Source organism: Coregonus lavaretus (genome assembly GCF_964263955.1).
Source record: "Coregonus lavaretus genome assembly, chromosome: 34".
Classification (NCBI taxonomy): domain Eukaryota; kingdom Metazoa; phylum Chordata; class Actinopteri; order Salmoniformes; family Salmonidae; genus Coregonus; species Coregonus lavaretus.
The window spans coordinates 8,561,946-8,589,633 of record NC_140021.1 but is presented as its reverse complement, the minus strand read 5'-3'; the positions used below and the strand labels follow the sequence as shown (position 1 = coordinate 8,589,633).

The window sequence follows — 27,688 nt, the reverse complement described above, 5'->3', positions numbered from 1 at the left end:
TTTGTGTTTTTATTTCCTGTCTTCCAGATGTCTTTATGGCTGTGGTGGAGGAGGAAGTGCCGCTTTTGGAAGAGGTGTGCCCTAGCCCTCAGCTGGAGCAAGAGGCATGTTGTAGCGCTCAGATGGAGGAAGGGGCGTGTCCTAACACTCAGCTGAATGAAGAGACATGTCATAGTGCTTGGATGGAGGAAGAGGCGTGTCCTAGCCCGCTAAAGGAAGAAGGGGCGTGTCCTAGCCCTCTAAATGAAGAAGGGGCGTGTCCTAGCCCTCTAAATGAGGAAGGGGCGTGTCCTAGCCCTCTAAAGGAGGAAGGGGCGTGTCCTAGCCCTCTAAAGGAGGAAGGGGCGTGCCCTAGCCCTCTAAAGGAGGAAGGGGTGTGCCCTAGCCCTCTAAAGGAGGAAGAGGCGTGCCCTAGCCCTCGGCGGGAGGAGGAGGCGTGCCCTAGCCCTCGGCGGGAGGAGGGGGCGTGCCCTAGCCCTCGGCGGGAGGAGGGGGCGTGCCCTAGCCCTCGGCGGGAGGAGGGGGCGTGCCCTAGCCCTCGGCGGGAGGAGGGGGCGTGCCCTAGCCCTCGGCGGGAGGAGGGGGCGTGCCCTAGCCCTCGGCGGGAGGAGGGGGCGTGCCCTAGCCCTCGGCGGGAGGAGGGGGCGTGCCCTAGCCCTCGGCGGGAGGAGGGGGCGTGCCTTAGCCCTCGGCGGGAGGAGGGGGCGTGCCCTAGCCCTCGGCGGGAGGAGGGGGCGTGCCCTAGCCCTCGGCGGGAGGAGGGGGCGTGCCCTAGCCCTCGGCGGGAGGAGGGGGCGTTTTCTAGCCCTCTAAAGGAACAGGAGCCCAAAGAATCTCCCTCAGGTGCAGTATAGAAAACCATGCTGTATACTTTTTCCCACAACCACTTAGATTAGATCGTCTCCACCCTCTTGTTGTAGGTGTCACTTTTGAAGAAGAAACACCACAACATCGATTTCAATAAAGCATGCTATTTGATTCATGATAAAAAACAAGCTGGAGCTCTAATTTAATTGGCTTTCTCCGTTCCAGGTGCTGAACCGGCACAGGAGATCCAGGTGACCGTTACCCTGACAGAGGGCCCGGAGTCTCCCCAGAGGTCTGGAACTCTAGTGGGCGTGTCACCGCTCGCCTCCCAGAGTCCCGCCGCACCCAGGGCCGACGACCAACAGGAACTGGAAATATCAGACTTGCCAGAAACAGCAAAAGTGGCGGCGCCTGAGGCGGCGTTGCCGCACAATGTAGAGGAGAAGGAGGAGACCAAATCGGAGGACTCCAAAACCACTTTAGCCACGCCCACCAAAGACATATCCCATGAGCCTTTGGAGGAGACTACGGAGGAGGCTCCTGTAGAGGAGGAGGAGCCTATGGAAGTAGCACCTGTGGAAATGCCGCCTTCGGAATTGGAACAGGCTGCAATGGAGACCACTGTTGAGGAGAATGTTCTGGAACCCATGCAGGAGGAGCAGAGGGCAGTTGCGGAAAAGGAGGTTGAGGAGAAGTTGCAGAAGGAGTTAGTGAACGAGGGGAAGGATTTGCCTCCAATTGTTTTAGATGAGGGGGAGGTGTTGCCTTCAGATGTATTGCCAGTTGAAGAGGATACAATCAGAGAAAAGGTGCTTAGTCCCGTGGCTGAACTTCCTGAACTGGAGAGCACGGTAGACATGGATACCACGGTAGAAATGGATACTACGCCTGCCAGCGACTGCAGCTTCTCGGACTTCGGCTCGCCGAGGGGAGAGGACAAAGGCCCGAAGGCCTCCCCTGGAATGTCTCCCGAGCTCTCGTTTATGCTGGCCCCGTCCCCCTTCTCTACAGAGGCCTCCCCCAGGAAGGCCAGCCCACACCGGGTTCAGGTCCAAATCCAGGCCCAGGCTTCGCCTCAGGTCCAACCTCATTCTGGATACAGTGCTAGTGTGCCTCCCCCCACCACAACCTTTATTCCCCTCACCCCCAAGATTGGCATGGGGAAGCCTGCCATCTCCAAGAGGAAGTTCTCCCCAGGGAGGCCAAGGGTGAAGCAGGTAAGGCTGTTAATCTGTTTGTTACTGTCTTTGGGTTCTTAAAGAAAGGTTTCTTCCCCAAAACTGTACTGGAAGGGTTAAAGCTCTTGAAGAAGGTCTGTAGCGATCTTCCAGGCCTATATCGTTTCAGAAAGGTCTGTATCTCTTCTGCCAGACCTATAACAATTCAGCAAGGTCTAGCTCGTCTGCCAGACCTATAACTCTTCAAAAATGTCTGTAGCTCATCTACCAGCTCTTTAGTTCTTCTACCAAGTATGTAGCTTTTCACAAATATCTGTAGTCTATTCCAGTCTGTAGCCATTCTACCAAATCTGTAGTTCTTCTAGCAGGCCTGTAGCTCTTCCAGCAGGCCTGTAGCTCTTCCAGCAGGCCTGTAGCTCTTCCAGCAGGCCTGTAGCTCTTCCAGCAGGCCTGTAGCTCTTCCAGCAGGCCTGTAGCTCTTCCAGCAGGCCTGTAGCTCTTCTAGCAGGTCTCTAGCAGGCCTGTAGCTCTTCTAGCAGGTCTCTAGCAGGTCTGTAGCTCTTCTAGCAGGTCTCTAGCAGGTCTGTAGCTCTTCCAGCAGGCCTGTAGCTCTTCCAGCAGGCCTGTAGCTCTTCTAGCAGGTCTCTAGCAGGTCTGTAGCTCTTCTAGCAGGTCTCTAGCAGGTCTGTAGCTCTTCTAGCAGGTCTCTAGCAGGTCTGTAGCTCTTCAGGAAGGTATGTAGGTCTTGGACCAGGTTTCTAGTAGCGCTTCAGGACGGTCTGTAGCTTTTCAACCAAGTTTGTAGCTCTATCCAAAGGCCTTCAGTTCCCTTTGAAGGCTCCTAGTCTTCCAGAAGCCTTCTACCTTCACAGGAGGTCATGTTTGATAGTTGTGCAGAGAGTCTGGGAGTTGTGATCCTCCGTCTGATCCACAACTCATATCCCCTCTCTCTGTAATTATATTCCCTTCTTCCTCGATCCCTCTTGTGTTGCTCGGTCACATTGATTAGTGCCAGTGTGGAGTGTGCATTAATTAATGTTGAGAGGCTGTGGCTGCTTTCTTGCATTCTCACTCTTTCACTAGCTATCTCTGTCTTTCTTGCTCTCTCTCTTTTCGGCTCCCTTTCTTTGTCTCTTTCCCCCCTCTTCTCTCGCTCTTGCCGTCTGTATCCCTTGTTCTTTCTCCCTCCACCTCTCTCTCTCTCTCTCTCTCTCTCTCTATTTCTCTCTCTATTTATCTCTATCTCTAGCTCTCAGGTCTGTGCCAAGGGTTTGATGCTGGGGAGGAGGAGGGGGGGCAACACATAACAGAGTCTTTTTTTGTGGGTGTTTTAATTTGGATAGGGAACTCATTGATGCGCGGAGCACGGCACAAACCCATTTCCACCAAGCTGAGGGGAGAGGGAGGACAGCCAAAGCTGTCAGAAGGGGAAATTCAACTTGGCTCCTCTGTATTTCTAAGCTCAATAGGCAGCAATAGACTCAGAACTGGAAAGCCTTGAATGATGACCTACCCTTTTCATTCAAGTATAGAGGTCAATGTTTGTTGTTTATTTACTTCAATTTGTTTTGGATATCATATATATATATAACATTTTTTGTTGTTGTTGTAAGGATATATCTGTAAGAACTCACATATAAAAGAAGCCACCTTGCTTCGACTTCGGGCGAACATGTGCAATACTTCTATTTGATTGTCAGATTTCAAGTGGATTCCTGTGTATAACACATCACTAGAGTCAATACAGAAGTTGCTGAGCTGAAGTTTTAGTCCATCCTTTTTTTTCGTCTATAGTTTTTCCCCTACTTCCTGTTATCTCAGGAGTATTGCTCTTTCCAGTATAGGATCATTTACAGGGTGGGCTTCCATCGCTAGAATCAGCTGGGATTTCCTGTGTGTGTGGTGTGTCTACTTGCCTGCCGGCATGAGCTCTACTGCTCGTGTGTGTGTGTTTGCATACGTGCTTCCCTGTGTGGAGTGTGCACTGTGTGGAGTGTGCACTGTGTGGAGTGTGCACTGTGTGGAGTGTGCACTATGTGGAGTGTGCACTCCCATGAGTGCTGGTGTGTGTTTTTGTGTGTGGGGTTTTATTCTAGCTCCTTGGCACGTTTATGTTGTGTAAATGAGGCCACGGCGCTTCGTTTCCTTGAACCAGGCCACCCCCCCCCCCCCCCCCGCCCCATGGACTTGCTTTGAGACAGGCAGGGGGACATTTGTGGGAAGGTTTTAAGCTGGATTTCAGTTTACTGTATATTTTTATGTACAACGTAAAATGTGATATGCCGTACAGTTTTGTGGAAATGGAAAAGAGCGAACAGCGTGGCTGTGTAATATTATACTGACGGGTTATCAGCAAAACCATCTGAGTAAGAAAGCCTACGGAGCGAAACGTGAAAACAAAATGTGGCACAGTGTCCTCCTTCTTTATTGAAGCATCTTGCCCTTTTCAATTCATGGGCTTACATACTTTGATTTCCGTTGTGTTTATGTGAAATATGGCAGTTGGGGGGTACTTGGCTGTTGTAAGAGGATAGAGAGGCTTACCACTACACCGATTGTTAATATTGCTGCTAGATTAGGAAGATGTGCCAGAGCACGGATATGCTTCATCTTCTTCCTCCGCACGATATTAAATACTTAAACTTCCTCCGTGCTCCAGTATTCTGAGTCAATCGCTCCGGAGACTGTTCTGACTTACTGTCTAGTGGTCCAATATGACCTGCATGGTGATTTAGTGGTCCAATATCAGTGGCGTAAAGTACTTAAGTAAAATACTTTAAAGTACTACTTAAGTCGTTTCTGTGGGTATCTGTACACTACTATTTATATTTTAGACTTTTACTCCACTACATTCCTAAAGAATAAGACAACCAAATTCAAGTCTGCTAGGACTGGCACTATAGGTTCTTCTTAAGTTGTGCCCTCCCTAGAGGCGTGGCGACATTAAGAGCCAATGGTTGCATGTTATTATTGTTGATGGCTGTGAGCAGGAAGTCTTCTCAAATGATGTCTTATTGCTTAGTCTACCTTTTTAATGGATCATGTGTAGAATGGGATGGGGTTGCTTAGAAAGTCGGGCAGTATGACAATATTTGTGGTCATGTCACACGTTTATGATGCAAGCAGCAAAGAAAGTCTCTGTACTGTCACATGGAGCCGACAATCTCTCCCAATTCAATCCCCCTTTCACTCTCTCTGACATTGGCCTGTGTTGGGTTCAGCCTAACTATTGAGCTCCATTTGTTTCTGAGCATACTGTATTCACAAGCATGTGCTTGAAGATGGCATGATCATGTTCTTTTCAATGTCTATGAATGTATTGAACTCATACATCACCATTCGCTTGCATCCTCATTCTCCACACACAGTGTACATCATCTACTTTAATCTCTCTCTCTCTCTCAAAACCTATCTTTTGCACACTGACACTTTTTAAAGTTGTCTCATGCTTAAGGGAATGCTATTTGTTTCAATAAAAAGTGCTTGACACAGGGTTTGGGACAAATGTAAACATGAGATGGATAAAAACACAGGAAACGAGTGGAGAGCGAAAAATCAAACCCACGGCTCTGATATATTATTAATCGGCCCGAAATGATTTAGCTTTGCAAAACAAAAAAGGAAAAAGGCCTCTCAGTGATTGTGTTATTGAGCCTAATTATATAGCATCTCGCCGATTAGCTCATTAAACAAACTAAAGATCTCCCTGTGACGATTTAATATGAAATTCCCTAACGACTGTCGCTGTGTTTATCTCGACAGCAGCGACGGCGCACTGTCATGCTGACATAATCATAACTTGTTTTGTAAACACGCCAACAAGCGACGCAGCTGCCATGGCAACTGGCAGCCCTGACACTGGATAGTGTGTAGTTGTGGATTGACTGTTGCAGAGTGCTTGACTAGGCGTGGCGTTTTTAGAGACCGTGGATGTGCAAACACACAATGTCTTGTCTTCTGTCAGACTATTGAACTAGACCCGTTTCTTGCAGACATCAATATTGAATGTTATCGTTGTCCACAATCTCCCTTTTACTTTTGATTAGAATATATTTCCAATTTGAATCGTGCTGCATCTCCAAATTGAGGTGAATTCAACTTACCTCTCCTCATGTATAGGATCTGTCCCAAATGTCTCATATCTCGCTGGTTTCTTGGCTGTTTTATAAAAATGCCTGTCTGTGTCATGTGTTCCCATTTTATTTTGTTGTTGCTTGGTTTGCTTTGTTTGACATTTGCATTTGGCTGTTGCATTTACTGCATTTTGCCTCCCTCCCCTCTCCACTCCCAACTTCTCTTCCTCCGTCCCCTCTACCCCCCACCCCTCCTCTCCACTCCCAACTTCTCTTCCTCGCTACCCCCAACCCCTCCTCCCTCCCCTCTACCCCCCACCCCTCCTCCTTCCTCTCCACTCCCAACTTCTCTTCCTCGCTACCCCCAACCCCTCCTCCCTCCCCTCTACCCCCCACCCCTCCTCTCCACTCCCAACTTCTCTTCCTCGCTACCCCCAACCCCTCTTCCCCTCTACCCCCCACCCCTCCTCCCTCCTCCCCTCTACCCCATCCCTCTTCCCCACTCACCCTCCTTCCTCCCCACTCCCAACCACTCTTCCTCTCTACCCCCCACCCCTCCTCCCTCCTCCCCACTCCCAACCACTCTTCCTCTCGAACCCCCCCCACCCCTCCTCCCCCATCAGGGAGCATGGAGTAACCATAGGGCAGCGAGCCCCCCCTCTTGGTCCCAGCAGGACCCCTTGGAGGGGGGGTGGGACGGCCTACAAACCAAGCAGCTGCAAGAGGCGCCCGTCTGGAGCATGAGAGTGGTAAATGGAGTGCTTATGATGTCCATGTCCAACCCCCCCCTTCCCCCTCCACCTGCCTTTCACTCAGTGGTTTAGCCTGGCCAGGTGAGGACAGGTTAGGATGTGACACGGCACACACACTTTGCCACCTGCAGAGATGTACGGAAGGGAAAACATAGTTTTAGCAAATTTTTATGAATGGCGTTTATTATTCTATAAATTAGCTTTGTTAGCATTTAGTGTTGTTACCATTGCCAGAATGACAGGAATACCTGACTGATTGTGGCGTGACACAAACGTGAAGCAGAGCTCAATCCAGCCTTGGTTTCCAGGCTACCCCTCATCCCCCTGTCTGTCACCCCCACCGCAACCCTTTAGTCCTGACATTGTGACAGGAATCCACTTTGACGCTAACGCTCCGCAACAAGCCTCCTCAGTCAGTCAGTAACTGATAGGTGTTATGAAGGTGGACTCCTGTGGGAAGGACTATCAGTTGTTCCTGTGTCAACACTCCATTAACTGGCTGGCTTTGGCAAAGGCCTCTCTTTATAAGTTTATATAAAACTTGCCACAGACTTCCTGATTTGAAGGACTGACTCGAAAGGGTGGGGGAACCATAATTAAGAGTGACTTTAGTGTCCATGGGGAGATGGAAAAGGGACATGACCTAAAAAATGTTATCTCTCGCTCTCCCTCAGGCTTTTGTCATCCATATATTATAAAGCAACACAAACATTATTTAGCAGGCAGTAGTGCTGAGAGATTAGTGCTTTTTGAGGTCGTTTTGGTTCGATTATTCAAAAAATAAAAATAAAAAAATCGGTTTCAATAAAATGTTTTTATTATGAAATAAAGACGTTACAATGATTTAGAGCTTTTTAATGGATATTCCAAAGCCAAAAATAGTGAATATTCAATTGTCAGGTCCACATTAGGTAGACATCAATAGAAAAATATGAAATTACTATGAAATAATAAAATATTTAAGTTGTGTGTATCTAATCTCTACTCAGGTAGTAGCAGTCAGCCAGCCAGGTGTATATAATGATGAGATGTTCGTGTCTCCGCCCTAACAATGGGAGTCGTTGTCCCAAAGGCGGGAAGGCAGGCGCAAAATCTTAGGTCCAAAATAAGCCCATAGAAACACATTGGGATTATTTTGGACCGATTTTGGCAAGAGTGAAATCTCTCGCTTCGCCTCTTCCTCGCTGATCCGTCTCTGAGCCAGCAAAAACTGCCGCAATGGATTATGGTCATTATAGGTAAAAAACACGTTTCTGCCCCGTGTAGCTCAGTTGGTAGAGCATGGCGTTTGCAACGCCAGGGTTGTGGGTTTGATTCCCACGGGGGGCCAGTATGAAAAATTTATGCAATCACTAACTGTAAGTCGCTCTGGATAAGAGCGTCTGCTAAATGACTACAATGTAAATGTAATATTTGCTTAATGAAAACTACAACTCCCTTCCACCCAGCGTCCCACATAGTTCTTGACATGATTTCTCATATTTCTCGTGAATAATTTGATTTATCTCTAGAGAAACAGCGCGATGGGCTCATAATTTTTTATTTTTTTTACTAAATGGAATTCAAGTAATTGAACCGACGTTGGTCAATTAGTTGTTTAATAACCAAAAAAAAAGGACAAAAATAATATGTTGGTTAATCGCTCAGCATTAAAAGGTGGGCCATTTTTATGTCTCTTCATGCAGTATGAAGAACGTTTGAGGTAGCATACGCTACTGTACCTGTAGACTTCCAGTCATTGCACTAATGCTAGTGAGCATTGGCTTGCGAAACTACCTCGAACTTCCTTCATACTGCACTCAGAGACATACATTTTTTATCCACGAGTTCATCTGACTCTGGGTATGTAGAAAAATGTAATTGTCAGAATCTTGCAGTTTAATTCTCTGTATGCTAATGTTCCCATTTTGAATTTGCTTGACAGTAAATGCATCTGGGATGTTAATATTGTGTGTATCGGTGGGGAATTCCTTTAGGGTTTACTTTAGACTGCAGTAGATGCAGGAGTGTGTTTTGTGAAATGTGTTTATTCTTCGTCAGTGAGAAGACGCGTGATTGGCTGATGACATGTTATGTCTTTCCCTCCACTTCCCTCTCTCTCCTTCCTCTTTCCCTCATCTAACTGTTTCCCTCCTCTCTGTCTCTCTCCCCTTCTCTCTCTCTCTCTCTCTCTCTGTCTGTCTGTCTCTCTCCTCCCCCTCTCCCCCCTGTCTTGCTCTCTCCACACGCTCTCTCCTCCATCTCTCCCTCTTTTTCCCACACAGGGTCGTGGTTCAGGCTTCCCTGGAAGGCGGAGGCCCCGGGGGGCCAACCTGTCTGGGCGTGGGGGCCGCGGACGCTCCCGGGGACTCAAGGCCTACACCAGCTTTGCCGTGACCCCTGGGGTACGAGTCCTTGCCCCCCCCACCCTGCCCCCCCCTCTACTGCCTCCCTAAACCCCTCCTTCTCTCCCCTCTTCTGCATACATGAATAAAACAGTGGCCAAATGTGCTTAGCTTAGCCCAGAGAGCGCTGTCATAATAGCAAGAGCAGTGCACTCAAGCTTGGGAAAGCTTTTGGCATGAGGGGTGGTACATGGGAGGGTGGAGGGGTAGAAATGCTATTTTATACAGAGCAGTGGGCAGGGCACTGACATGTTTTTGCCTCTCACTAAAAACTGTGGGTGGTTGATTGGGAAAATGTGTCCAACATGGATTTATATACTGTCCAACGTGGATTTATATACTGTACATTGTGGGTCAATGCTGTATTGAGTGTACGAGCTAGATAATTAGATTTTAGGTGAGAGCGCACACACACACACACACACACACAACCTTACACCCTTACACCCTCTCCCACCAAGCAAACATGTCTCTACCTGGTTGAGTGTTATAGGAATCCTATATGGTAGGTAGGTAGGCAGGCATTAAGTAAGACTGTATTCAGATCTGCTGCAGCCAGCCACTAGGCAGCATGCTTGTTGACACGCTGGCGTCATGGTAATGCTGATCTACTGAACCCTGCTGCGTGTTTGTCCCTGTGGGTGACATGATAATATATCGACACAGTCTGGAGGTGTGACATCTAGTCACATGAGAACTGCTTCCATATCCTAGACCTAGATCCGGCTTATTCCTGGAAGATGTTTTCTACCTCAATTGAAAAATACTGTACGGGACAAAGCACACTTTTTTTTTTTTTTTTTTTTCTCAGTGTTACAAATTTTGCACGCAATCTTACCATGGGTTTTAATTTCAAAAGACGAACATTCATTTGTTTTCTAATCTGTTAATTAACCGCTGCTTGTGTGTGTCTTGGTGTGTGTCCAGGCCAGTTTTGTGGAGCAGCCGTACGTGGTGGAGGAGGAGAGCACAATGCATAACACTGTGGTCATGTTCTCAACCACAGACCACTTCACTCTCAGACAGGTTAGTTCCAACATACACTCTATATACAAAAGTATGTGGACACCCCTTCAAATTAGTGGATTTGGCTATTTCAGCCACACCGTTGCTGACAGGTGTATAAAATTGAGCACACAGCCATGCAATCTTCATAGACAAACATTGGCAGTAGAATGGCCTAACTGAAGTTCTCAGTGACTTTCAACGTGGCACTGTCATAGGATGCAATCTTTCCAACAAGTCAGTTCGTATAATTTCTGCCCTGCTAGAGCTACCCCGGGTCAATTGTAAGTGCTGTTATTGTGAAGTGGAAACGTCTAGGAGCAACAACTGCTCAGCTGCGAATTGGTAGGCCACACAAGCTCATAGAACGGGACCGCTGACTGCTGAAGCGTGTAGCGCGTAAAAATCCTCTGTCCTCAGTTGCAACACTCACTACCGAGTTCCAAACTGCCTCTGGAAGCAACGTCAGCACAAGACCTGTTGGTTGGGAGCTTCAGGAAATGGGTTTCCATGGCCGTGCACAAAGCGAGGTCCATACTGAAATGGTTTGTCGAGATTGGTGTGGAAGAACTTGACTGGCCTGCACAGAGCCCTGACCTAAACCCCATCGAACACCTTTGGGATGAATTGGAACGCCGACTGCGAGCCAGGCCTAATCGCCCAACATCAGTGCCCAACCTCACTAATGCTCTTGTAGCTGAATGGAAGCAAGTCCCTGCAGCAATGTTTCAACATCTAGCGGAAAGCCTTCCCAGAAGAGTGGAGGCTGTTATAGCAACAAAGAGGGGACCGACTCCATATTAATGCCCATGATTTTGGAATGAGATGTTCGACGAGCAGGTGTCCACATACCTTTGGTCATGCAGTGTACCTCACTAAAACGATAGAGAATTGACACTTTGTGCTGTCAGAGTCCTAGCTTATGTGTCTCTGTGTTGCTTAAAGCATCTTAACTCCCCTCACTGTCTCGCTACTGTCAAATCCTGTTTGTCTTCCTTAGAAAAGGCTCTGTATAGCAGTGGTGGCTGGTGACTTAAATGAATAAGGAGGACAATATGACTCTTCCTCCCTGGCCAATTCTCCTCTGCTGTATAGGCCTAAAGCCTGTTAACAATGTCTCAGATACCCAAATACTGTACTGTACATATCTGAATATACATGCTGATGAACAAATACCCCAGCAATGAGAGACAATGACACATAAAATATGCATTTTGTATAATGATGATGCTATGATACTCTCCTCTTGGTCTTGTTGTACAGCATGTTCACTACTCTCCTCTTGGTCTTGTTGTACAGCCTGTTCACTACTCTCCTCTTGGTCTTGTTGTACAGCCTGTTCACTACTCTCCTCTTGGTCTTGTTGTACAGCATGTTCACTACTCTCCTCTTGGTCTTGTTGTACAGCATGTTCACTACTCTCCTCTTGGTCTTGTTGTACAGCATGTTCACTACTCTCCTCTTGGTCTTGTTGTACAGCATGTTCACTACTCTCCTCTTGGTCTTGTTGTACAGCATGTTCACTACTCTCCTCTTGGTCTTGTTGTACAGCATGTTCACTACTCTCCTCTTGGTCTTGTTGTACAGCATGTTCACTACTCTCCTCTTGGTCTTGTTGTACAGCCTGTTCACTACTCTCCTCTTGGTCTTGTTGTACAGCATGTTCACTAGTCTCATCTTTCCTCCTTTTTCCCTGGTTTGCATCTGTACCGTTTTGGAGGTCATGACCTCTCTCTACATGCATGTACACGAAGGCATACACACTCGCATACATACACACATACACACCTAAGACATAAATGAGTCGTGCTGTGTGGTAAGGCTCTTAAGAGATGCTGAGTCGTGGAAGACAAAAGCACCACTGGTCACGCTACTTGTTATTGCGTGAGCGTTGTGTGCCGGGGAAAGTGTCTACATTATTGTTGGGAAATGTAACGGTCTTGTTTTTCTCCTTTTTCTCTTTTCTTTCCCCCACGACTTATACACTCCTTTTCCCTCCGCATCCTTTTCTCTCACTCCCCTGCTCCCTCAATATTTTCCCCTTTCTCCCTCTTTCTTTCCCTCTCTACCTCTCCCTCCCTCCTTCACCCTCCCTCCCTTTTCCCCTCTGTACTTTCCTTTCTTTCTCTATTCCCCATTCCCCCTCTCTTCCCCCCTCTCCCCCTCCCACAGGACATGTGTGTGGTGTGTGGGAGTTTTGGCCAGGGGGCAGAGGGCAGGCTGCTGGCCTGCTCTCAGTGTGGCCAGTGTTACCATCCCTTCTGTGTCAACATCAAGGTGAGATAGAGACAGTTGTTTAGCATCATCTCTTGTTTTGTTGATTATTGTGTGTTAAAAATATATTTTGTATTTCATATTCAAAAGGATTTAGATAGATAGAGTTCGGAAAGTATTCAGACCCCTTGACTTTTTCCACATTTTGCTACGTTAGTCTATATAAATAAATGTTTTCCTTATTCTAAAATTGATTAAATAAATGTTTTCCCTCATCAATCTACACACAATACCCCATAATGACAAAGCGAAAACAGGTTTGTAGATTTTTTTTGCAAATGTATTAAAAATGAAAAACAGAAATACCTTATTTCCATAAGTATTCAGACCCTTTGCTATGAGACTCGAAATTGAGCTTGGGTGCATCCTGTTTCCATTGATCATCCTTGAGATGTTTCTACAACTTGATTGGAGTCCACCTGTGGTAAATACAATTGATTGGACATGATTTGGAAAGGCACACACCTGTCTATATAAGGTCCCACGGTTGACAGTGCATGTCAGAGCAAAAACCGAGCCATGAGGTCAAAGGACTTGTCTGTAGAGCTCTGAGACAGGATTGTGTTGAGGCACAGATCTGGGGAAGGGTACCAAAACATCTCTGTGGAGATGGGAGAACCTTCCAGAAGGACAATCATCTCTGCAGCACTCCACCAATCAGGCCTTTATGGTAGAGTGGCCAGACGGAAGCCACTCCTCAGTAAAAGGCACATGACAGCCCGCTTGGAGTTTGCCAAAAGACACGTGAAGGACTCTCAGACCATGAGAGACAATATTCTCTGGTCTGATGAAACCAAGATTGAACTCTTTGGCCTGAATGCCAAGCGTCATGTCTGGAGGAAACCTGGCACCATCCCTACGGTGAAGCATGGTGGTGGCAGCATCATGCTGTGGGGATGTTTTTCAGCGGCAGGGACTGGGAAACTAGTCAGGATCGAGGGGAAGATGAACAGAGCAAAGTACAGAGAGATCCTTGATGAAAACCTGCTCCAGAGCGCTCAGGACCTCCGACTGGGGCAAAGGTTCACCTTCCAACAGGACAACGACCCTAAGCACACAGCCAAGACAACGCAGGAGTGGCTTCGGGACAAGTCTCTGAATGTCCTTGAGTGGCCCAGCCAGAGCCCGGCTTGAACCTGATCGAACATCTCTGAAGAGACCTGAAAATAGCTTTGCAGCGACGCTCCCCATCCAACCCGACAGAGCTTGAGAGGATCTGCAGAGAAGAATGGGAGAAACTCCCCAAATACAGGTGTGCTAAGCTTGTAGCGTCATATCCAAGAAGACTCTAGGCTGTAATCCCTGCCAAAGGTGCTTTTTTGTCCATTTTAGAATAAGGCTGTAACGTAACAAAATGTGAATAAAGTCAAGGGGTTTGAATACTTTCCAAATGCACTGTAGATAGATATTTAAATAGGTTTTGGGATCAAAAGAGGTGATTTAACATCAATACATCACATCAATTGTTAATTTCACCTTACAAAAAGGGTTGAGAATTGATTAAAAATAATTAAACAAAGAAGAATCTCCCATTGTGCACCCCTTCCACGTTTCATTTGAATGGTTCTTCTCCCTATTAGTTGCGTTCGAACTTGGTCATTAGCTTCTGCTACAGTATTAAGATCACCTTCGATAATGACCGTGTACCCTACGCATAAAAGTTCCACCACAGACGTTCCGTTCCGTCTTTTGTTTTTGCATTACCTGTAGATGGTGAGGAGTGACGTCGTTTGACAGTTTGAGTAGTCGTGCTGGCTGTCTTAGAAGGGAACGGAGGCAGGGGGGGGCTTTCTTTCCCATCTCTAAAAGATCATACCCAACCGACCAATGACGTATAAAAACACTGAATATGTCTCTGTATGTCAGTGAATAATGTACAGTATAGAATGTCTGTCTGAAAGCCATATGGCCATCAACTTATTGTACCAGTGTTAGATGCTAAGTGACTAAGAATGGTTTCAATATGTAAGAAGAAAAACATGGCAGACTCACTGAGTCAGCAATGAGACAGTGACTGATAGTTATTTTTCGACCAAAGTTTTTAGTTTCGGTTACGTAAGCATGTGGCTGTTCCTCTTCCATTCCCATGACACTTTTAGGTCCCAGGAAACTCCTCTGAGTGTCGTGCGTGCATAACTTAGTTGTAGTGTAGCTGCCAGGTGATCCCCTACAGATAGTATTAGGCTCTGTGTCGACCTCCCAAAGCAGCTTTGAGCTGAGGTGTCAAATAGATACTGGGATGATTAGGAGGTTTCACTTTAAGCACCTTGTGTGGATTCTCTTGATGGACTTATGGCCAAGCCTTATCGTCGCACCGCTACCCCCTCTGGCAGACAAACAACATGAAATGCTGTGCATCCACTAGGACCTAAGCCAGTTTCCTTTGATATACAGTGCATTCGGAAAGTATTCAGACCCCTTGACTTTTTCCACATTTTGCTATGTTACAGCCTACACACAATACCCCATAATGACAAAGCGAAAACAGGTTTTTAGAAATTTTTGCAAATGTATATAAAAAAAAAAAAAATACCTTATTACATAAGTATTCAGACCCTTTGCTATGAGACTCGAAATTGAGCTCAGGTGCATCCTGTTTCCATTGATCATCCTTGAGATGTTTCTACAACTTGATTTGGAGTCCACCTGTGGTAAATTCAATTGATTGGGCATGATTTGGAAAGGCACACACCTGTCTATATAAGGTCTCACGGTTGACAGTGCATGTCAGAGCAAAAATCAAGCCATGAGGTCGAAGGAATTGTCCGCATAATTCAGAGACAGGATTGTGTCGAGGCACAGATCTGGGGAAGGGTACCAAAACATTTCTGCAGCATTGAAGGTCCCCAAGAAAGACAGTGGCCTCTATCATTCTTAAATTGAATACGTTTGGAACCACCAAGACTTCCTAGAGCTGGTCGCCCGGCCAAACTGATCAATCGGGGGAGAAGGGCCTTGGTCATAGAGGTGACCAAGAACCCGATGATCACTCTGACAGAGTTCCAGAGTTCCTCAAAAAATGATGAGTACCTGGCACCATCCCTACGGTGAAGCATGGTGGTGGCAGTATCATGCTGTGGGGATGTGTTTTTGCTTTGGCTTTTTAAAAACATAATCCATTTTAGAATAAAGCTGTACTGTCACAAAATGTGGAAAAAGTCAAGGGGTCTGAATACTTTCCGAATGCACTGTAGGGTGTCGTTCCTGCAAATAACACCTCAACCAGTCGCCACTCCAAGCCGCCTTGTCATAGTTCATTGTAGTTGGAACAAAGCCTTTTCAATTAAATCAATAGTATGTTAAGCAGTTTTTTTGCTGATGTCTATTTTGCCTCCTCAATGTATTCAGTAAAGTCACCCTGAAATATATAGGTTGTACACCCCCCCCCCCCCCTTATAATCTCTCCCCCTAAAAATAAAAGATCTCACTCAGTAATGGGAGCCTATCAGACACACTTGTTTTCTTCAAAATCACGCCTGCCTCTGCCAACCAATCGCTCCTAGGCCAGCTAATACACAGTGATTAACCTGATTGATGTTAGCAGCACCGCAGCGCACCGGTGGAAGCTAATGGACGGGAATGATGGAGATGCAGTTATTGACGGCCCACGCTAGCTAGCGAAATGGCTAATTGCCCTCGGCAGCCAAGCCACATGCTCAGCAGCACTCAGTGTGACTGTGAATTTCAGTCACGGCTATTCACATTGGCTTCTTGGTTGTACTTTTTATTTATTGTTATTTTACAAGGCTAGTAAAAGGACCATTTACCTGTTATTGACAACATGTTGAGAATAAGTATTTTGTGTCAGCCGTTTCAGTCTACCGGTTCCAATGGAAACGGTGGCTTACTGTAGATAGTAATTGGGTCATGATATTGGTTAACTGTTTTCTGTGCAATCTCTAAATACCTGACCCAGAGTCCTTGACTAAAAAGCAATTTTAATGAAGATATCCATTGACCATGCTTTTAAGTCCAGGACTAGTCAAAATCTGGGTGGCTAGGCTATGCAAGTGAAAATCGTTGGACCAACGTCAGCTTGTTATGTGGTATTCCATGGTATCTGTTGTTTGGCTTTCAGCACATGATGAGAGGAGGAGGAGTGGGGGAGGAGGGTCTTTCTCTATTTTGATTGATCCTCCCTCCCCATGGTTTATTTAAGCAATAAGGCCTGAGGGGGTGTGGTATATGGCCAATATACCACGGCTAAGGGCTGCTCTTTGCACTATGCAACGCGGAGTGCCTGGATACAGCCCCTTAGTCGTGGTATATTGGCCATATACCATAAACCCCAGAGGTGCCTTATTACTAATTAGAACAGTAAAAATACATGTTTTTTCATACCCGTGGTATACCACGGCTTTCAGTCAATCAGTATTCAGGGCTCGAACCACCCAGTTTATAATGGCTAATAAATACCAGTGCTGACAAGTAGATCAGTAATGACCTTTAACTTCTCTGGAAGATGTGCTGCTGAGAATTCGAGTTTGGATTATTTCCCTGCAATGTAAATATATAACACAAAACTATTAGTCAATATGTTCCATTGAAATTAACCTTAAAGGGGATTCCTATACCTGCTGTGCCCCTTTAACCCCTCCCTAACCTTTGCCCTTTGTGCCACCAGATCTCCCGGGTGGTGCTGAGTAAAGGCTGGCGCTGTCTGGAGTGCACGGTGTGCGAGGCGTGCGGCCAGGCCAGCGACCCGGGCCGTCTGCTGCTGTGTGATGACTGTGACATCAGTTACCACACCTACTGCCTGGACCCTCCCCTGCAGACGGTGCCCAAGGGCAGCTGGAAGTGCAAGTGGTGTGTATAAGCTGTGACGGCTGTCACTCACGGAGCACAGCCAAACAGAGCATCAGAGCTTGTCTGGCTGCGCGAATGAAGCGGTGAAATGTTTTCAGAACATGACTTGTTTTTATTGTTGGTTTGTCACTCTTCTTTCCCTTAGTACCTCATCTGTTGATATGGCTCCATCTCTATAATGTACCTTCTCATCCACGTTTCTGTATGGTCCCTCCCCCTCACACTGATCTGTAGCAGCGCTTTATGGGATTTCCCCCATATCAGGTGTAACGTCAGTCCCTAATCCCCAGTCAAACAACGCTCTGTTGACACTGCAGCGAGACACATTCATTCAGGACTTTCCTTGGAGCCCCGCCAGTGACATATTTATTTGTAGGGCAGCTCTTTTCATGGTGGATGATCCATACAAACACACACACACACTTCAGTAACTGGAGTCGGTTATTTTAGTATTTATAGTAGGTGTGTGTGTCAGTTTACCCTCAGGTTTGTTTGGATGAACAGTATTTCTGTGTGTGTGAGATACATTATCTTTGGACACGTCTGTGTTGGAATGTATGCTAGATATGCTGTGAGTCGCTGCGGTTGTGTGTGTGTGTATTTCACCCTTGCTGAATCTCACCCCCTCACGCCACCCTCTCTCCCCCTGCCATAGGTGTGTCTCCTGTACCCAGTGTGGTGCCACCTCCCCTGGCCTGAGGTGTGACTGGCAGAACCATTACACCCTGTGCGGCCCCTGTGGCAGCCTGGCATCATGCCCGATGTGCACGCGTAGCTACCGCGAGGACGAGCTCATCGTGCAGTGCCGCCAGTGTGACAGGTGGGCAGCGCTCTCTCTCCCTCTGTCAGGCCAGGTGCCAGCCGAGAATGATTGGGTGGCACTAGGGCCTGACAACACTGTAGACATGGCATGCTGGCATCCAGCGTTCAGTTTGACGAAGACAACAGTCCAAAGATTTACTACGGTTTAATTTAGTAATCGTAAGGCTTGAGGGGCCGGAACGTATGGTTGCTGTGGCAACTGGGTTAATGCATGTCGGAATCTGTGTGTGTGTGTGTGTGTGTGTGTGTGTAGGTAAGAGCTTGTTTATGTGTCTTTGTACATCTGTGGATCTGTGTTTTTACACTTGCATATATTCATATTGCGTGACTACTTACACATTTATAAAGTCCAGGCATAAAGTTCGTCTGTAAATGTATCTGATCTTCTCCTTCCCATCTCAGGTGGATCCACGCGTGTTGCCAGGGCCTGAACACGGATGAGGAGGTGGAGAATGCAGCAGATGACGGCTTTGACTGCACCATGTGTCGAATGCACGCTCTGCCTTCACAGGGTAAGACTCCAGACCTAGCCCACACGCTATGAAAGCTATGTGTATGATAGTAAGGCCAATACCTTACAATAGGTATGTGGTGATGGCTATATAAAGTGTGTGTTAGTCTGCATCAGAAAAACAGGAACCAATTTGCTGGAAAGATGCTGTAAATAGACCCCTATGCACAATAGTTGATGACTAGTTGTTAAGTGATAATGCCAGAGAAGCTGGTGTTTGGAGGATGTATTGACACGGGTGTTTTTGGCACGGGTGTTTTTATACAACGGGTTACCAACATATTTAAATAATGATTTACATATTTTCATTAAAAACTTTATTTTTATTAATTTATTCATACTATTTCATCCTTCCACAAGATATAGTCCCGACACAAATCTAGGGTTGCTACCCAATCCAGCTGGTCGTTCGTTCTATCGGTTCGGTTGCCACAGATGCGACCCTGTCATTAAGTCTCGTTGTTCTGTATTTATGGACGCGACCCAGTCATTCATTCTAAATGTTCAATTGCCATACTGGCTGGCAACGTTCTTATCCCTTGCTTGCTAACGAGCCAACTATGACTAACTTACAGTCACGTCAAACGGTGCAGCCAGAATATCTACAAAGTAGTGACATTTATTTGGATACATCCATAACAATGAGCTAATGATGCGCAATTTCACCTGGCATCGAAAATGCGCTTTCTCGTCAGGACACTGTTGTTCAGAAGAGCTAGCCAACAGAGAGAATGATTTATTTCAGCTTTTATTTTTTTCATCACATTCCCAGTGGGTCAGAAATTTACATACACTCAATTAGTATTTGGTAGCATTGCCTTTAAATTGTTTAACTTGGGTCAAACGTTTCAGGTAGCCTTCCACAAGCTTCCCTGGGTGAATTTTGGCCCATTCCTCCTGACAGAGCTGGTGTAACGGAGTCAGGTTTGTAGGCCTCCTTGCTCGCACACGCTTTTTCAGTTCTGCCCACAAATTTTCTATAGGATTGAGGTCAGGGCTTTGTGATGGCCACTTCAATACCTTGACTTTGTTGCCCTTAAGCCATTTTGCCACAACTTTGGAAGTATGCTTGGGGTCATTGTCCATTTGGAAGACCCATTTGCGACCAAGCTTTAACTTCCTGACTGATGTCTTGAGATGTTGCTTCAATATATCCACATACTTTTCCTTCCTCATGATGCCATCTATTTTGTGCAGTGCACCAGTCCCTCCTGCAGCAAAGCACCCCCACAGCATGATGTTGCCACCCCCGTGCTTCACGGTTGGGATGGTGTTCTTCGGCTTGCAAGCCACCCCCTTTTTCCTCCAAACATAATGATGGTCATTATGGCCAAACAGTTCTATTTTTGTTTCATCAGACCAGAGGACATTTCTCCAAAAAGTGCAATGTTTGTCCCATGTGCAGTTGCAAACCGTAGTCTGGCTTTTTTATGGCGGTTTTGGAGGAGTGGCTTCTTCCTTGCTGAGCGGCCTTGCAGGTTATGTCGATATAGGACTTGTTTTACTGTGGATATAGATACTTTTGTACCTGTTTCCTCCAGCATCTTCACAAGGTCCTTTGCTGTTGTTCTGGGATTGATTTGCACTTCTCGCACCAAAGTACGTTCATCTCTAGGAGACAGAACGCGTCTCCTTCCTGAGCGGTATGTTCCCATGGTGTTTATACTTGCGTACTATTGTTTGTACAGATGAACGTGGTACCTTCAGGCGTTTGGAAATTGCTCCCAAGGATGAACCAGACTCGTAGAGGTCTACAATTTTTCTTTTGATTTCTTTTGATTTTCCCATGATATCTAGCAAAGAGGCACTGGGTTTGAAGGTAGGCCTTGAAATACATCCACAGGTACACCTCCAATTGACTCAAATGATGTCAATCAGCCTATCTGAAGCTTCTAAAGCCATTACATCATTTTCTGGAATTTTCCAAGCTGTTTAAAGGCACAGTCAACTTAGTGTATTTAAACTTCTGACCCACTGGAATTGTGATACAGTGAATTATAAGTGAAATAATCTGTCTGTAAACAATTGTTGGAAAACTTACTTGTGTCATGCACAAAGTAGATGTCCTAACCGACAGTGGTTGAAAAACAAGTTTTAATGACTCCAACCTAAGTGTATGTAAACTTCCGACTTCAACTGTATCCATAAAAATTATGCTGATTCATCATTTCGACTGGCTGAGAAAAGCTGCCTGCCTGCCTGCCTGTCTGCCTGCCTGTCTGCCTCATCCCGACTCCTTACTATGCGACAGCTGGAGATCGAATTTGAATATTGGAACAGTGTTGCAAATGTCGGAGACACAGACAGCAAGGTTTATACAAATCTCCACTGTAGTCTAAAAGAAATGCGAGATAATGTCTATATGCTTTTTATAGTGGAGATCAAGTTTATAAATTGCCTGGCTAGGCTGATGAGACAGTGGATTGTGCAGTCAGATGGAACAGAGTACTGTAAATAGGCATTTTAACGCCGTAGATTTAGCCAGTATTTTTAAATGTACTGTAGTCTACAGTGTTCCCAAGCTCATCTCAATGAACCCAACCAGCTCCACTCAATTAGCCTAAAGGCATCCTCTATTCTGTTAATGGGACCAGCCTCAGCTAGTGGGCTGTTCATTACAACAGCAGATGGCTAGAATAAAAAATCAACCTGCAACCTGCTATCCTGCAATCTGATAATGATTGAAATTGGGAACAGATTTTACCTCTGAGAAAAGCGAGAAGGAGTGATGGAGTGATGGAGAAAGGGAGGTAGGGAGATAAATGGACATCCTTATTTGAATGATGGAATTATTGAAGGAACTCAATTAAATGATAATTGAGTTACATATTTAAGTGTTTATTCTTTACATTTGGTGGCAGCGTTGGGATCCAGTGCTCGCAGTTTGATGCACTTATTAAGGCAACAGTGTTCACTGCTGTTTTTGACTTCAATGCACTGAAATCGAAAGTCTGCAAATCCTATTCATAACGACTCATGACATTTTGCAAATTTGTAATGTCATCGTTTCAGGCAAAATGAAGGCCCTCCTGTCTGATGGCTGCGAGGCCCCGATGGTGACCCAGATTGTGACTAAAACGAGAGAACCAGGTAATCAAGCTCTACAGATCCAAATAACCCTGATAATAGTCACGGTTTATGAAGTGGTGTGAATCAAATGAATCATTACTTTCTGCAAATGTTGTAGCTCGTTGACAGTGTTGGACTACTGTAATAGCCAAAGTATGAGGACACAAGTATTTCACTATTTGTTAAAAAAAAATATGGTAAGCACATATGCTTTTCGACGTGTACACGGTCGGCAGCATTTAGTTCACAATACTTAAAATACTTCATGGTTAGTGTACTCGAAGTCCTCGAGCTACATTGCTGCTTGTTTTTCTGCGATTGTCTAATGTTGTTGAAACCCTTAAATCGCCCTTTAGCCATTCAGAAGACATACACCCAGGACGGGGTGTGTCTGACAGAGTCAGGCCTGTGCCAGCTGCAGAGCCTGGCGGTGCCCTCTACGTCGACCCGCCGAGGACAGAACAGGCGGCCCAAGCCCAAGCTCAAGCTGAAGATCATCAACCAGAACAGCGTGGCTGTGCTCCAGACTCCATCGGACTCCCACTACTCAGAGCTGTCCCGGGACGGGTACATGGACAACAACCGAGGTAAAGACTTCTAGGGTTTCACGAATGGTTGGCTGCGGGTGCCCCACCTTGAGGGGTCCGGGGGCTCCAACCCGGCAACAAAATGACAAGAGAAGAAAAAAAGAAAGAGGTTTGCTCAAATAACCCCCCCCCCCCCCGAGAAGTCTAAAACATCAAGTTTTGTTTTCATTGAAAATGTAGAATAATATGTTTGAACTGGGATGAGAAGATGCAGATATTGGAGCTCAATGGCCATTCACATTGGCCAGCACTGGAATATCTGGGCTATTTTCTGAGGATAGAGTTTTCAGTTAGATTTTCTTGGTATGACAAGGTATTCCTCATTGCTTTTTAATCAGAATGGTCAAAAGAAAGTGCGGATGTTTGCCAAGAAGCAACGTTTCAATCATCTCAATGTAGATGCACAGAAAATGTAAAAATTTAAAAATCATCCCTGCCTATTTTGGAAAAGCGAAGCAAAGGATGGATAGCAGCAGGCATGTAATGAATTTGACTAAGAGAGAAGAAAGTATTTGAAAACAGCAGTCAGCAAATCATACCTGAATTGGCATTTTGGTGATGAGAGGAGGCCGGCCGGGGCTAACTGAATTAATCCGCAGCTCATCCGTCAGAACTCTGCTCTCAGAGTGCAAGCAAGGGCTAATGATGAGGAATTAACCCTTTCCTGCTCACTCTATATGTGGACATCTAGATTTAGCCCATTCCGAGAGGGATGGCTGCTGTACACATCACGTAAAGCTACGTTATAATGTAGCTATGACTGCACATGAGTTTATACATTTACATTTATGTCATTTAGCAGACGCTCTTATCCAGAGCGACTTACAGTTAGTGCAAACATTATTCTTTTTATTTTTATTTTCATACTGGCCCCCCGTGGGAATCTCGGGGGGGCAGTATGAAGAGCTGCTAGATAGATTAGATTCATCTTGGCGTGAAGAAGTCTATTTTAGCCTTTACAGTAGTGAACTAGGGTTGTGATCAGGTACTAGGGACTATTTTAGGATGTCTGTAGGTGTTATAGCCAACCACCATAAGTGCAGTACATGAACCTCATTGCATGAAGAAAAATTAGAGAAATAACAACCAAAAAGTCAGCCTTAGACTAATCATGCGTATATACAGTATGTATATTTGTGCAAGACCCAAATGTAAAGGATATATACATCAATCATTGAACAAATCCTGGAGATGCCACTCATTTGCATATATAATCTGAGAAATACTAAAGTGTTAAAAAGGGTTATCGCTAAGGGTTATTGCTAAGGGTTATCTCAAATGGTTTAAGTGGTTTGTTGGTAATTCCGCCACTTAATGTACGCCTCATCCAGAGGTCTTACTCAGACACCAGGCATATGAAGATGGCAGACCTTCCATCAAAGATACATTGAGGGTTTTGTGGGTCACCAGAATGATGTGCAGGGTCAGGGCATGTTCATTAAGCACCAAATGCGTACAATAGAGAGGGATTACCGAGACTTGAATTGCAAAAAGTGTTTTCGATTGCGTGTCCTAATGAACAAGACCTCGGTCTGTAGTCCTGGGTTTGGTGAAATGGTTCTGGTTTGGTCCTGGATTTGGTGACATGGTTGTGTTCCGTTCCAGAAGGGGACCTCATGATGGACTGTGACGTTAAGTCGGAGTCCAGCCCGGAACGGGAGCCTGTCTACGACAACGCCAAGGGGGCCGACGACGCCGACGGCAACAAGAAAAGGAAGAGGAAACCGTACCGGCCCGGTAGGTTAAAAACGTATTACATTTGGGGGTTAAAAACGTACATGTGTATTTTGGCTCACAGACGGCACAGCAAAAACTATGTAAAAAAACAAAAACAGTACATATGAGGCATCATTATAAAATGTAAGGGTCCCCTTCCATAGGTCAGCACAGAGCTTGGGTCAGTTTTGTCTCATAGGGGTTGAGGTTCAGATGAAGCTGATTTTAGAGCAGCTCTTAGGAACATCTTATGTGTAGCCCCATAAGAGAAAAGAGAAGAGGGGATGAATGGAGAGGGAGAGCAGGAAGGAGAGTGGTGGATGATGGTGAGAGAGAGAGAGAGAGAGAGAGAGAGAGAGAGAGAGAGAGAGAGAGTGTGGGCCTTTAAAGCTATGGAAAAGAGGGCTCCGGAAAAATAACATTGACTCTTATACTCAAAGGAAAAATCTCTGTCCCCAAAAAATTCAATACGGAAATTGTTTTTTTATATAGGACTTATTAATTTGCCTATCTTTAAAAAAAGAAAATAGTTCCTCCTCTGAAGTGTTTCACAGCAGTAGGCCACATCTCTGGTTAGTGGATTCTCCACCCGCTAGACATTGCTTCCTTATCTTTTAGTGAACTGCACTCTAATTTTTGTCCTGAAGGGATGCTTGTTATCTTGTGTGGACTTAAAGAATTTGTTGCAGTAATGAAGTGCACCGGACCCAATTCTGCTCGCTTGACGGAACACTGTTCTTGTCCGTTTTCCAGCCACGGCTGGTGTGATATTATTCTCTCTGGTTGAAGTTGTCACAGTGTGTTGGGCACTGCGCTCACACACACACACCACAGCACACTGGCACACAGTACAAATCACATTTTATTCCTCACATGCTTGGTAAACAACAGGTGTAGACTAACAGTGAAATGCTTACTTACGGGTCCTTTTCTAACAATGAAGTTAAGATAAAAAAATTAAATACAAAATAGAAATAGTGACATGAGGAATGAATACAATAACGAGTAAAAATAACATGGCTACAGACAGGGAGTACCGGTACAGAGTCGATGTGCAGGGGTACGGAGTACCAGTACAGAGTCGATGTGCAGGGGTACGGAGTACCAGTACAGAGTCGATGTGCAGGGGTACGGAGTACCAGTACAGAGTCGATGTGCAGGGGTACGGAGTACCAGTACAGAGTCGATGTGCAGGGGTACGGAGTACCAGTACAGAGTCAATGTGCAGGGGTACGGAGTACCAGTACAGAGTTGATGTGCAGGGGTACGGAGTACCGGTACAGAGTCGATGTGCAGGGGTACGGAGTACCGGTACAGAGTCGATGTGCAGGGGTACGGAGTACCGGTACAGAGTCGATGTGCAGGGGTACGGAGTACCGGTACAGAGTCGATGTGCAGGGGTACGGAGTACCGGTACAGAGTCGATGTGCAGGGGTACGGAGTACCGGTACAGAGTCGATGTGCAGGGGTACGGAGTACCGGTACAGAGTCGATGTGCAGGGGTACGGAGTACCGGTACAGAGTCGATGTGCAGGGGTACGGAGTACCGGTACAGAGTCGATGTGCAGGGGTACGGAGTACCGGTACAGAGTCGATGTGCAGGGGTACGGAGTACCAGTACAGAGTCGATTTGCAGGGGTACGGGGTAATTGAGGTAGCTATGTACATATACTATAGATAGGGGTAAAGTGACTAGACAACAGGATAAACAGTAGAAGCAGCGTACGTGGTGAGTCTGAATATGTGGTGAGTCTGAATATGTGGTGAGTCTGAATACGTGGTGTGTGTGTGTGTGCAAGTGTGTGCGTGTGCTCGTGTGTGTGGGGATGTAAGTGTAAAGTACAGTGCCTTCAGAAAGTATTCGCACCCCTTGACTTTTTGCATATTTTGTTGTTTTACAGACTGAATTTAAAATGTATTATATTGAGATATTTTCTCACTGGCCTACACCCAGTACCCCGTAATGTGAAAGTGGAATTATGTTTTTTGAATTTTTTACACAAATTAATTAAAAATGAAAAGCTAAAATGTCTATTCAACCCCTTTGTTATGGCAAGCCTAAATAAGTTCAGGAGTAATATTTTGCTTAACAAGTCACTCAATAAGTTGCATGGACTCACTCTGTGTGCAATAATAGTGTTTAACATGATTTTTTTATGACAACCTCATCTCTGTACCCCACACATACAATTATCTGTAAGGTCCCTCAGTCGAGCAGTGAATTTCAAACACAGATTCAATCACAAAGACAGGGAGGTTTTCCAATGCCACGCAAAGAAGGGCACCTATTGGTAGATGGGTAAAAAAAAAAAAAGCAGACATTGAATATCACTTTGAGCATGGTGAAGTTATTAATTACACTTTGGATGGTGTATCAATACACCCAGTCACTACAAAGATACAGGTGTCCTTCCTAACTCAGTTGCTGGAGAGGAAGGAAACCACTCAGAGATTTCACCATGAGGCCAATAGTGACTTTAAAACAGATAGAGTTTAATGGCTGTGATATGAGAAAACTGAGGATAGATCAACAACATACTACCACAATACTAACCTAATTGACAGTGAAAAGAAGGAAGCCTGTACAGACTAAAAATATTCCAAAACATGCATCCTGTTTGCAACAAGGCACTAAAGTAATACTTTCACAAAACAAACGTGGCAAAGCAATTCACAAGTGTTATGTTTGGGGAAAATCCAACAGAGAACATTACTGAGTAACACACTATTTATTTTCAAGCATAGTGGTGGCTGCATCATGTTATGGGTATGCTTGTAATCGTTAAGGACTTGGGAGTTTTTCAGGATAAAAAGGAAACAGAATGGAGCTAAGCACAGGCAAAATCCTAGAGGAAAACCTGGTTGTCTGCTTTCCACCAGACACTGGGAGATGAATTCAGCAGGACAATAACCTAAATTACAAGGCCAAATCTACACTGGAGTTGCTTACCTAGAAGACGGTGACTGTTCCTGAGTGGCCGAGTTACAGTTTTGACTTAAATATACTTGTAAATCTATGGCAAGACTTGGAAATGGTTGTCTAGCAATGATCAACAACCAATTTGAGCTTGAATAATGTTTTCAAGAATAATGGGCAAATATTGTACAATCCTTAGAGACTTACCAGAAAGATTCACAGCATGTGGGGTGTAAATACTTATGTAAATGAGATCTTTCTGTATTTCATTATCAATAAAGTTGCAAACATTTCTAAAAATATGTTTTCACTTTGTCATTATGGGGTATTGTGTGTAGATGGGTGAGAAAAATAATCTATGTAATCAATTTTGAATGCAGGCTGTAACACAACAAAATGTGGAATAAATCAAGGGGTATGAATACTTTCTTAAGGCACTGTATGATTGAGTGTGTGGTGGGTACAGTCCAGTGTGTATGCATAGTCAGTGCAATAGTTGGTGCAAAAAAGTGTCAATGCAGATAGTCCGGGTAGCCATTTGATGAGCTATTTAGCAGTACACCACAGGAGGTTGGTGGCACCTCAATTGGGGAGGACGGGCTCGTGGTAATGACTGGAGCAGAATTAGTGGAATGATATCAAATACATGGTTTGGTGCCATTCCATTTGCTCCGTTCCAGCCATTATTATGAGTCGTCCTCCCCTCAGCAGCCTCCACTGCAGTACACAGGCAAACAAGCGCAGGCACGCACACCCCGTGCACACACAATATCCAAGAATAAAACGG

At 45.5% G+C, this 27,688-nt stretch overlaps 1 protein-coding gene across 1 annotated transcript in view; it reads left to right on the top strand.

Annotated features, from left to right (window-relative positions):
* The window catches only part of LOC311109053 (histone-lysine N-methyltransferase 2C-like), a 185,298-nt gene that overhangs the window by 106,384 nt on the left and 51,226 nt on the right, over nucleotides 1–27,688 (top strand). Inside the window, exons 12-23 of the mRNA XM_084151839.1 lie at nucleotides 28–843; nucleotides 1,033–2,024; nucleotides 6,682–6,807; nucleotides 9,075–9,194; nucleotides 10,122–10,220; nucleotides 12,372–12,476; nucleotides 17,098–17,279; nucleotides 17,935–18,099; nucleotides 18,504–18,613; nucleotides 21,625–21,702; nucleotides 22,038–22,268; nucleotides 23,874–24,005. Coding sequence (XP_084007965.1) covers nucleotides 28–843; nucleotides 1,033–2,024; nucleotides 6,682–6,807; nucleotides 9,075–9,194; nucleotides 10,122–10,220; nucleotides 12,372–12,476; nucleotides 17,098–17,279; nucleotides 17,935–18,099; nucleotides 18,504–18,613; nucleotides 21,625–21,702; nucleotides 22,038–22,268; nucleotides 23,874–24,005 — 3,156 coding nt within the window. The remainder of the gene's footprint in view (nucleotides 1–27; nucleotides 844–1,032; nucleotides 2,025–6,681; nucleotides 6,808–9,074; nucleotides 9,195–10,121; nucleotides 10,221–12,371; nucleotides 12,477–17,097; nucleotides 17,280–17,934; nucleotides 18,100–18,503; nucleotides 18,614–21,624; nucleotides 21,703–22,037; nucleotides 22,269–23,873; nucleotides 24,006–27,688) is intronic.